Consider the following 12956-nt stretch of genomic DNA (forward strand, 5'->3'; position numbering starts at 1 on the left):
TTTAATAGAAAAATAGACTAATTTCACAATTTTTGTTTTCTATGAGTACAAAATATAAATTATGAACCTATCATCTATGGTTTTGCAATTTGTTTTATTCTCTACAGTACCAATCCTTTTGGAAACCTCTAAAGTATGACATATTTGTAGCGCAGAAGATTTTGTTTCGTAAATAATTTCGTTCGTATCCAAGATGTGATGTTGTCATTGACAGAACTACATCCTACACTGGACCTACAGTTTTACGTTCTACGTTTTGTTGCATGATGGGAACAAATCTCAAACATGGTCGTCGTTATGGAGTGAATCCAAAACACCAAATCCAAAAGAAGATTTCTGATTATTAGTTAAAACGGCTTTAAATTTTCGGTCAAATGTTCTTTTGAGGGAAATTAAAACTAAAACAATATCGATAGCAGTAGTAAAAAATGGAATATATAGGATTAATATGTGTTTTGATGGTTTTGACAACTGTTCCAAGTGTTACATATGCTGGTAATAGTCGTCGTAAGTATTTTTTTTTATACTTTCATATATAGAAACAGTAAAATAAACATTGTCTATAGTGCTTTTCTACAGGCATTTTGAAATAAATTTATTTTGATTTTAAAATTTCATTGAGTGCAAAGTGATGGTATGAAAACTCGTCTTGTTATAACTATGCTTTTTAAACCTACTCTATATAGTATTTGCTTATTGTTGATAGCCATCCGGGGACCTATTGTAATGGTGAACACATCCTCGCCATTTTACTCCATATCGGAAGTTGTCGTGTTATGTTTTATTTGATTGCATTGTATTTATGTTTTGGGAAGGTTAACTTTCTGGTAATAAGACCCGTCACGGCCTGGCTGGGGAATTGGGTAGGCAAATGCTCACATTAATCTGTACCGATACAGGCTCCAAATGTCCTCCTTTATACGCCATAACTATGGTGGTGCTCCTATTTAAAGGAGGCTCATACGGAGACAAGAAGAAGTTAATATTCATACCTCATCTGCTATTTTTATACTAACTAATTGTTCGTATTCAGTACATGTTGATGTGTGTGATTACCAATAAGGCAACTCTTCACTAGAGACCAAATGACATACAAATGAGCAACTATTGGTCAGAGTAAAGCCTTAATCCACAATGAGGAAAACCCCATGCCACAAGCTTCAAAAGTCCTAGAAAGACAAATGTGAAACAATTCGAACAAAGAAAACTAGCGGTTTGAGTTATGCACAAAACAATAAACGGAAAACAAATTTGATATGCAGCAACAAACAACTACCACCGAATTACATGCCATTGACTTGGGACATGCATAAACAGAATATGGCGGGGTTTTTACCGACAAAATTTCTTCAAGAAATGCCTGTACCAAGCCTGGAATATAACAACTTTTCGTTACTCGTTCATGTGGAAGATAACATATGATTTTGACAGTTTTTTGGACTTCCAACTTTTTGAATTTACCTTGATATTCGGTATTCTTCAGAATTTACCTTGATATTCGGTATTCTTCAGAATTTACCTTGATATTCGGTATTCTTCATTTACTTTCTTTATTTCACTGCGACATATTTCACATTTGTTAACTACCACTGGGTCCATACCACTGCAAAATATTTCATATTGATTATTGATTACAAATGGGGTCATACCAATGTACTTTTCAAATTGATTTAATACCACTGTGTTCATACCACTGCAACAATATTAACTACTACTGGGTTCAAATGACTGTGACGATATTAACTACCAGTGGGTTCAAATCACTGCATACCAATACCAGTGGGTTCATATCACTGCGACAACATTGATTAATAACCACTGGGCTTATATCACTGCGAGATATTTTACATTGATTATTACCACTAGGTTCATGCCACTGCAACATATTTTTTACATTGATTAACTACCACTTTATTTATTTTACTGTGACATATTTCACATTTTAAATTGTTTAACTACGACTAGGTTTATACCTCTGCAAGATATTTGTAGTTCAATTGATCAAATACTATTAGGTATATACCACTGCGAGGTACATATATTAACAAATTATAAACCTCGATCAGGTTCATACCACTGCATCATACAAGTTTTTTTCAATTGATTAGATCTGATACTAACAGGTTCATAAAACTGCGACACACATTCACTTCCAATTGCTTAAACACTACTAAGGTCATTTCACTGTGACATCCATGTAAATATGTATTTTCAATTGATAAAATGCTACTAAGGTCATACCAATGCGACATACATGTATTTCAAATCTATTAACTACGATAAGATACATACCACTGCGACATACATGTATTTTTAATTGAGGAACTACAACTTAGTTTATGGCACTGCGACATAAATGTATTTCTAATTGATGAACTACAACTTGATTTATACCACTGCGACATACATGTATTTCTAATTGATTTCCTACGAGTAGGATTATACCGCTGTGACATACACGTATTTCAATTGATTAAATTCTACTAGATTTATACCACAGCGACATATTTCGTGTTGACTAATGGTATCTATGACTAGGGTAATATTACTGCGATATATCTAACATCGATGTACATGTACTACTACAATAGGTCTTCACCATTACTGATAGGATGTTGTTATGTCCCGTGGAAACATGTAGCAACCGCCCAAATTACGATTGTTAGATCACTAGGAATAACATACTATGCATTTGAATAAACCATCAGCTTATGAAATTTATAATTTGTCAACACACAAAGCGAGCATATTCTTCTTTGGGAAAATTGGCTTCACACATTACTTGTTCATTTTAGATCTGGTTTTGCTGTTTAAACTATCTAATGCCTTCCGTTTCTTTATTTACATATCTTGAAATCAAGAGCACAGAGCTGAACATTGTTAGTCAATAGCAGTTCGCTAAACATAATTCGAATGCAGCAAATTCAGCATGTTTTATAAAACTGTTGATTCATTTCACCTGCCTGGGTAAAATTTCGTGAACTTGTTAACGAGTGTAATTTCGTCGGTGTTTCATTTTGCTATTATACCACAAAGTCTGCATACAATTCTATAGTGTATGTGTTTATTATTGAAACATTTTAATTCATGGTTTCTGTATATATGTTGTGTACAAGTTGTAATGTTGTACAATTTTTTTTGTAAAGGCCTTAGGTTATTAGTGTTTCATGAACCGCTCAACACAACTGTATGATGCAAGCACACAGTCTTTTGTTTTGCTTATTTCTGTGAATTTTCCACAACTACATGATACAGTCTATACTGAGCATCGATGCAAAAAACATTATAAGAACACAAAAAGACTTTTTATGGATATGATTTTGGTATAAGAAGAAAAATAAAATTAGAATTTAAACCATTCGGTTATCCTCATTTCCAGTTTGAGGACAATGAGAATAGCACTAAATGTTAAGTTGAAGTATATAAATTTTAATTTAAGAGAGTAAATTTAACTGATATATTTTAAAAGATAAACTTTTATCACTTGTTGCAAGAAGTTAGATGTAAAAATACTTATAACTTGTACAAAAACCCTGTACAAATTATAATTTGTACAAAATTACATCTTGTACACAACATAAAAACAAAATCAATAAAAAAAAATCGTATCCAACGAATAATAGTAGATGAATTTAAACTTGAATAAATACTTCAAAAGGTAATATTTATCAACTGACCAATCACGTGCATTGAATTTAAGTATTATTCTTTTAACAGATTTTGTAACTGAAAATTGTGGACATGTTGTTGGACCAGATTATGGAGCCTATTTAGAATTCGACAGGGCTGCAACATTCAAAAAAGGAGTAGTTGGCGTTCCAGACGCTCTAAAAGGTCAAGAATTTGAATGTATCATTGTTGTAAGGGGTATGCCAACGACTGGAGAAAAGCGATTCATGGCTTTACACATGCGCCAATTCCACTTAAAAGAACAAGCAGTAGTGAGGCCCGAGAACGAGGTTGCAAAGTGCGGGAAAGCTTATGTGATAATTTACAATGGGATGGATAGAAATGCAGCTGAAAAATTTGTCTTCTGTGGTGCAGATGCAGTTACTCAAAACTTGGAATGGACAGGAGAATATATGACATTTTATTTCTATATCGACTATCGTAATCCTGATTTGTCTACAGTCGATCCACTGGTATCACTTCCGCCTGCAACCGGAAATACGACATTGTCTCCACCTACAACAACACCAGATCCGTTTCCGTATCCGACAGTCTATTTCAAGATGGACATAACATCATATGATTTTGGTAAATACTTAAAAATCTGAGAGTTAAAATCTATCAATATAATTTCATACCCATTTAACGCTACTATATAGTCTTATTAAATTAAGGAAAAAAAACTTGACAGCTATACAATGTAACTTAGCCACAATGTCTATGTGCTTGTTAAACGTTCCAAATCTCTTCCGTGATTTTATTTTGCCAAATCTTTTTTTTTGGATTTTTGGATTTGTTTGGGTTTTTTTTTTATGTTTTGTTTTCGCTTTTAGGTGGATTTGCTATTGATATTAAATCTCTTATTGACTGGTTTTTTTTTTATTCGTAACTTTTTCAGGCGAACAGAGAATAGAGAAAGGCATATGCATATACCTTATACTTATCGTTGAAAAGTCTGTTGACCTTTTAATAAGTTGTGTCGTTTTGTAACTGTCTCATCGATGGACATCGAACTTTTGTTATATGTTGGTTTTTTTGTGAACTATTAAAGTATTTTAAATATAGCAATAGATAGAATCGTAAAAAAATAGATTTCCGATCTTGGAGATTTGAAGACGCTGCTTACCCAAGAAGTCAAGTTCTTACTTTTGAACAAGAGTTGTGTAATATCTAATTGATAAAATGTCTAATTGATAAGCATGGTAATGACCGCTAAAATTCAAACAAATCATGTTACATTGGCAAAGGAATGTACGAAAGCATCTACACTGGAACTATCTTTAGCATTACAATAGGTGTGATCCCATGTGATTTCAGCTTGAGATATTTCTCGCGTAAAAGGCAAAAATGAAAACCTAACTTGAATTTACAAAACAGGTCATTCTAGTATATTTTTAAGAATCTATCATTTGGAATATTTTTAATCTTTTCTTCTATCGAGTTTATACTTTTTTTTTTATCTTTTAAGAATGTAATGAGACCATAGACAAGGTATCTTTAAAATGTAACGACAGCAAAAGATGTATAGACGATTCCTTGAAATGTGACTTTTGGTTCTCTCGAAATTGTGCGTCAGATGTTTACCCACGTGACAACACCGACGTGAGCAGACAAGCACCTGCAAACTGTTTTAGTAAGTATCTGTATACATACCCGTAGCAAGGGCGTTTGGGGGGTTCGGACGACACCCCCCCCCTTTTGAAAATAAATAATAAAATTGAGAATTGAGAAAGCACTGTTCAAGTCAACGTTCTGTTCGAATTGTGACTGTTAAAGTCGAGTTGGTGAGTCCAAATAACCGCCCGTTGAGAAGTCCTGGCTACGGCCATGTATAGTTAAAAAATGTGTGGTAAAAATCTTCTTTTGACTAATTTGTTGTTATCTTGTTCTTGTCTCCGTATGAGCCTCCTTTAATTATGAGCACCACCATGAGTTATGACCTATAAAGGAGAACATTTTGAGCCTGTATCGGTACAGATTTATATGAGCATTTGCCTACCCAGTTGTGTTTCTGTGATATTGTTAACTGCTAAAACTAATGCAGTTGTCATGGTAACTTTATTTGGATGTTCGGTTGGGTTTTGTTCTGCTTATGAATATAAAAAAAAGAATATGTGGTAGGACTGCCAATGAGAGAACACTCCAAAGCCAACATTTTTCAGTTGGTTTGATATCTTATAATTGCTTTGAGTTACGATTCAGCAGGGGCGGATCCAGACATTTTTAAAAAGGGTTTCCAACCCAAGATAAAAGTTGGGATTCAACCATATGTCCCCATTCAAAAGTATAGATCGTAAAACAAAAATCTGACCTTGTTTAGAAAAAAAGATATTAAGATATAAGATATTTCATCGCAGAAAATATACACTTTATACTTTATTGTCTTTATTAAACAGATTACAGACAAAAATGTTATTTCATTCGATAATTCACTACAGAAATTTAAATAGTTTAATGCCAACGACCGAACAGACATAAGCCTTTATTTATGGTTTCACATCGATCATTTGAATTGTTCTATTTAAGTAACTATTCTTAAGTGATTATTTTTTAAATGCGTCTTCTTCAGAAGAATTTGAATGTCAAACCCATAAAATTGTAGTCTTACAGTAATTTTTAGTTTCATTTTGATAAAAGAAACATGGCTACTTGTATTGTATATTACAAAGTAACGATACAAATCACTATACAAAAGGAAGAATACACCAAAGAGGGGGAGGGGTGTAGGGGACAATAAATTTCCATAAAGTCAATAACGACGAACACAATTAAATACTATATAGTTTGATAACTTTGAAAACCCTATATCAAAAGAGAAACGTTTTGTTGTTCCTATCTTGACCAGAATCAAAAGGCTCCAATGAAGAGCCAACGATCTTACACATGGGAAAGTGCTTGAATGTGAATGACATTTCCATTCCATAGCTGACTGCTATAACATCAGACAGCTTATTATTATGTAAAATGAAATAAAATAAGATTAAAGATTGAAGCTTTCAATTATATCAAAGCTTCTGTCTAAAATAAATAATTGATAAAGTTTTGCGTTTTTATCTTCCCCTTTTCGAATTTCCCTGATAGTTCAGTATTTTGTTATATTTTGATATATTTTGTTATATTTTGTTATATTTTGTTATATATATGATACATGTTTATGAAATTAAGATAGCATTTGATATTTTTTGACAGGAAAGCCAACAACGACAACAACTACCACAACCCTTGCCCCTCCACCTTTCAGACCTGATTTAACTCCCTTGTATGCTGCTGTAGGTGGAGTGTTAGGTGTAGCGCTACTGTTGTGGTGCTGCTGGAAACCAGCTTATCTCCCTTGGCGTCTTGGAAGATGTCGAAACTATCCTTGTTGGGTTAAATGTGGAAATCTGTGTCCTTGTCTCAAATGTCGTGCATGCTTTCCAGGTAGGAATTACACGTTATGAATAATATAAAATGTGATATCGTATATCTAGTTTGAATAAAAGCTTAATTAAAGAAAATAGAAGAAATATCAACCATAATTGTTTCATGTCTTGTTTAATATCGGCTTTTGAGCCTGATGGTCTGTTGGTTGGTCAGGTTATATAATTTTATTTTATATTGAGATGAATCTTTTTCTTACAAATATTAAAGTAATATTTCAGTGTTAAATTTGAATCATAAGAAAAATCATTTTAAACAGTGGACTTTTGATTTTACTTCAATGCTAGAAAAGGACTAAAATTGTGTATAGAACTAGTAATTTTAAAGATTTTAGATTTCTTTTTATTGAAATGGTTATTAAAAGGTGTTTTAATTCTTAAATATAGATGATTGTACATTTTGAAAGATAAATATCAATGGAAGTTAACTTATGTTGTTTCCTTTTCCTTGTAGGACCATCAACTATGAGCCCAACAGGGGCTGCTGCTTGGAAAGCTGCGAGGTTACAACGAGGCTCTCTTATTTCACAAGACATGTCAGAGTTCTCTCCACTTGGCTATCCGGATAGTCTCCATGGTGAGCATAGTATAAGGCATGCACCAGGGGGATATTCATCTCAAAATGGTTCTCTCCGTCCTAAAAAGGATGGATTAAAATTGGACATATCAAATCCATTTACTCCATATCAACCTCCTCGTAAGAAGAACATTATATCACAAATATGTCCATGTATGTCGTCAACCACAGCAGTTGAAGGTGAACCTCTATTTACATTTAATCCTCACTTTTGTTAAAAGTTCATAATTATTCATTTGATAGCCTATATTACAATTCAATATATCTCTTTTTGCTCCAGCTATATCTCCCCATACGTCAGGTACCCGAACACTCTACCTAATATGCTTAGCTATTGATCTAATATAAGGCCTTTGGATTTTTTAAATTAGTTTCTTCGTCGGTTTTTAATATATTATTATGTAATTACAAACGGTCACAAAAACAATGTGGCTATCATAATATAAATAAAGAGAAATGGTATGACACCTTTTCACCAGAGACCAAAGGACAGGAATCATCACGTCCTTCAACAATGATCAACACCCATATTGTACAAATATTATATACATGTAGTTATCTATTTAAGCCCCCTGGTAATAAAATACATGCTTGCATTTCTCTGAAATATAGTTACAATTTATGTTATTAAGATGCCTAATACCGATTTGCTAAGTATATAAGTATAAAGAAGAATCCCCAAGATGGCACATACTCTGACTCCCGGTGTTGCAGAAAGAGTGACCATAGCCTGGTTCAAAAATAAGTGTCAACAGTCATTAAAACAATCAAGTTGAAAATTTAGACGGAGCAAGCCCAACCCAAAATTAAACAGGGGATCAGGTACAAGAATGGTTTTCGTATTCTACTACTACCATTGCTTAAGAGTGCATTGTTTATTAATCCAACTTGTGAATGTACTCTAGTACTCTTTAGTGCTGCAAGTTGAACAGAAGTTACAGGAGCTGCAAATTATTACAAATAAATATACTTGAAATTTCAAAAAACGGCTTAAAATATATTGCATTTTTCACAACTACATCTAAATGCAATAAATACGTCTGCCTACTTGAAAATTTCTGAATTGCTATATCCCCATTTCCTGCAACATTCTCGTACCTATCGCATTATTAGATAGTATTGTGGTGCAGTTATTGTTTGAAACAATTGATATATGTGGAAATCAGCATTAATCCTTTTGCGTATGAAGAAATAATTAGAAATAGTAAGAGACTCCATTTCAATATAACATATAAAAACCCTTCTGATGCACAAAATATGTTCGCAGTCAAACACTGATTGTGCTATGGAACTAAAAGAAAATAATGCACGGCTTTTCCAGTTCAAAATACTTAAATGGCATTATTTTTTCCCCTTTCAATGCAAATTTTTGCTTTCAAAATAAAATTGCGTTTCTACTGCAAATGAATATTTGCATGACAAAAAAATTCCCTTCGATGGAATTTAATTTCTCGTGGGAACATTTGTATTTGCTGCTGGATTTTTTACACAGTTTACGACACGGGCGTTTTATGCACTTTTTCAAAACACTGATACACCTAATTTTGACCTGCTCCTTTGATAACTAAACGACATAGGATTCAGTAAAGGTATCATTAAGAACTGATATTTTACTTTCAAATTTTACCAAATGTCCATACCCATATTTGTCATATTTAATGTTAAATGAATGCAAAATGTTGTCTTGGATATACAGAAAGTAGATTATATTTCACAAAATTATTATTGGAAATCATATGTATGGAAGTATATGCACATGTAAGACTGCACCAGATAGCTGAATTTGTTAAAGAGTCTTCAGAAGAGAACGGGTAAAGTTTTAAGGTTCGATTTTAATTTTATTTCCTAACTAATTTTTACTACTATAAGACCTATATTGCTTATAATAAAATATATATATTCTTTAGCAATAATATTAAACATTCCTAATGACAAATGTAACTTTTTTATTTATTAGGAGGTCCTCGAAAGTCTATTAAATCTGGACAAGTAGCACCCTTTCCGAATGGCAGAGGAAGTATTCCGAATGGAGTACCCACAACTCCGGGCTCATTTGAACAACGATTGGCACAACCGTTTGATTTCTATCCAAGGAATAACGTGAAGAATGTTTCAAATGCGCCACCCAATCCTCAAGTTGAAACAGATTCAGTGAATCTTGCTAACAATTGGATGAGACTGTTGTCGGCTGATGGATCTCATTTACGTGAGCAACGATAAACAGTAATCAAATTTAGGATAGCAAAACCAGTTCTAGAAAGGAAGGTTAAGATATGTCTTCAATATTTTATTTAACTTTATTTAATTTCACATTGAATATGTGAATAAAAGAACAGACAATAGTTTATTCAAATTAGTATTTGAAGTTATTCAAAGTATTCACGCAATTTGTTTTCAACTGGTTGCTTTATCTTGAATGATATTGCAATCAAGTTCGTTTCTAAAATATTTCTGATGTGTATAGTACGTGTAGTATTTTTATGTTGGTATTTGTACATGTTTATACGTACATGTATGTGAGATTTAAGCATGATAAATGAATGATTTACGTGTGGGAATGAAAGTGTGTATGTATGCGGAATACACATTGATACAAGATACAAGATAATAACGATTGTATTGGGTTTGTTGACAAAAAAATGTTGTATTTTTGTTATGAATACACATAATATATCCTTACTTTATAATATGTATAATACTGTATATATCTTATAAAATATTATGTAATCTCTCTCAGGAAAAATTGATACGACACATGCATTTTGAGATTAAACTAAAGATTATATTAAAAGGAAATTTGTGATATGAAATTACTGAGACAGTTTACGGGGTATGGTATGGTACCAGCATTACACATTTACTGATTGATAATGTTTGGTTTTGAAAGCCAATTTTAACACTGTTGATTATTTCTTGATGGCCATTTTTTATTGGCTCTAGGATGTCGAAATGCACAAAGAGAATATTCGTTCAAAGAAAACATGAAGACAACACCTACGTCGCACAATAATAAGTGTTTAGGTGAAATGAAAAAAATCTTGATACTATAAGTCAGAAGAGTATTAGTTAAGGAGCAAAATAAGCTAAAAATATTGATAGGTTATGCAGCTCCTTTTTGAAATATTTAAAAGGCTGATTCGGATTTTTACCTTGTGTTTGCATTGGATTTTTTTTTCAAATCAAAAGAAAAGAAATCTAAGATCTGCTTGAGTTTTGGTATAGGACATTTTATGAGCTAATGAAAATTTATTTGAAAAGAAAAATGGGTGTTATTGAGCAAAATATTTGATCTGTATCGTAGGGAAAAAACTAAATGTCTGAGCATCTGACAAAAATTGCTAAACTTGGCATATATTCGATCTTGATTTCTAGGCCGCATGGCCAAGTTGATGCAGAAAATATCAAAATGTTGGTTGACTCTATGATACTGTCGCAATTTAGAAATAAGATTAATAATTTCATGTTTAAATGAAAAATGGTCGTCGCTACGTATATCGCCGGCGTAAGAATGTCACATATGTACTTAGTCTAGTTTTAATGTGTCCGTAGCTATATTCGCTCGCTTTATTGTTTCATTGTTATTCAATCGATAGGAAAATTCTAATCAACTTATTTTATAACGTCTTTACTGGTATTGCCCTCTTAGTTACTTCTCTCGGCTCTTTCCAATGTACAGTAAGGGGACATTTTTCATATTAACTAAGAACAACTTATCAATCTGAAAATGACAAACATTTCAAAACTTACACTTTTTAATTTTCCTTCGCCATATTAAAACTTATTTGTTTTCCATCTGATTGTGGCAAATGTTTTCTTTCAGAAGTTACAGAAAGATATTTACGTACTTATCAAATAGATTTATGCCATGTATATAACAGATTAAAATACATCAATACATTTAATGCCATGACATTCTTATTGTAATGGTAAAGGTGTTTTACTATAGTCCTCAGATGTGATGTTTCTGTGTATCACTGAAAATGAATAACAAAGTGAAATGTTCTTACCTCATAAACATTGTTTTTGGATATTCGTTTGTCTTTTTTTTTGTCTGTATTTTATTTTGTTATTGGGTTTTTTTATTGTGTGGGTTCTTTTAATGTGAGAGGGGAATTCAGGGTGGGAGCAACATTTGAGATATACAACAAAAGATACTGTGACATATTAAGCCATTTATACAAGGTTGAGCTAAACAAATTGTTAAAGTAATACAAACACTGAAACATCGAAAATTGCGCTCTTTATGCCAATGCAATAAAGACAATATCCATTTAACAGCATTTGTCGTTTTGAGTCGTCCTTTTTGTTTCAATAAGTACATTGTAACATTTACATGAAGAAAAGAATGTTTGAACAGCACTGAATATAAGAGCCCCAGTTTTTTTTTAATTTCTACCTGGTTAGTATAATCATCATTTATAATGTCAACAGAAATAAGAAGATGTGGTATTCATGAAAAAAAATAGAGACATTATGGTGTATTAAAAAGTTAAAACTTATTCATGTGAACAAAATGATATCAATAGGAGTAAATCAGTTTTAGACTTGGTATTCACAGGTTATCTATGTATAGATACTAAAAGACAAAGCCTTATCCTGTATCCATGGATCGGAATTTGTAACAAACTGAAGATTTAGATACCAATTGTAAAAGGGATTATCACCGCCGATACTTAATAACAATGTGCCATTGAGAAGGAGTGCAGCTCATTTGAATAACATTCTCAAACTAGTTGTACTTCATTTCTCAACAAGAAATGAATCATAAATAATAACTTTTTGACCTTTAAGGACGTGTACATCTTTTAAAATGAATAAGACATATCAATAAATATGACCTTATAGGACTTTGACATTTTCACAAAAGGTATAATACTGACATTTTCACTGATTGGTTCAGAGTGAAGAGATACAGCTTCTATGTTTTGTTCTTTTATGGATCTTCGATAGTTCCTTTCATGCTCCAGGAGTTAAACTTACTTTCATACAGATGAATAATAGTATACTTGAGAATTGAGACGGAAGTAATCATGACAAAAACGAAAAAATACGAAAAGACTAACAAAAATTTACAAAACACTTCATGAAAAACTAAAAACTTAGCAAGGGAACCCTGCCAAATATCGAGGTGTCCCCCAGTGCTCTGGAAGGGTTAACAGAGTAACTTGAACAGTATGTTTCACATTTGGCACACATCATTTTGTAATTCAAGTACAATGTATAAATTAAATGAAAAGCAAGAAAATACAACACCAACACCCGAACTCTTCCGAATCAAAACATGATGACCA

The 12956-nt window shown here is 32.4% G+C and overlaps 1 protein-coding gene across 1 annotated transcript; it reads left to right on the top strand.

Moving 5' to 3' along the window:
• Positions 1–428: 428 nt before the first annotated feature.
• On the top strand, positions 429–10148 carry LOC143081031 (uncharacterized). Its single transcript, XM_076257266.1, has 6 exons — positions 429–495; positions 3718–4257; positions 5138–5302; positions 6859–7089; positions 7543–7665; positions 9623–10148. Exons 1-6 carry the CDS (start codon positions 429–431, stop codon positions 9883–9885), a joined length of 1389 nt encoding a protein of 462 aa, XP_076113381.1. The 3' UTR covers positions 9886–10148.
• Positions 10149–12956: the final 2808 nt, after the last annotated feature.

The sequence above is a fragment of the Mytilus galloprovincialis genome, chromosome 6 (genome assembly GCF_965363235.1).
Source record: "Mytilus galloprovincialis chromosome 6, xbMytGall1.hap1.1, whole genome shotgun sequence".
In the NCBI taxonomy this organism is placed as follows: Eukaryota; Metazoa; Mollusca; class Bivalvia; order Mytilida; family Mytilidae; genus Mytilus; species Mytilus galloprovincialis.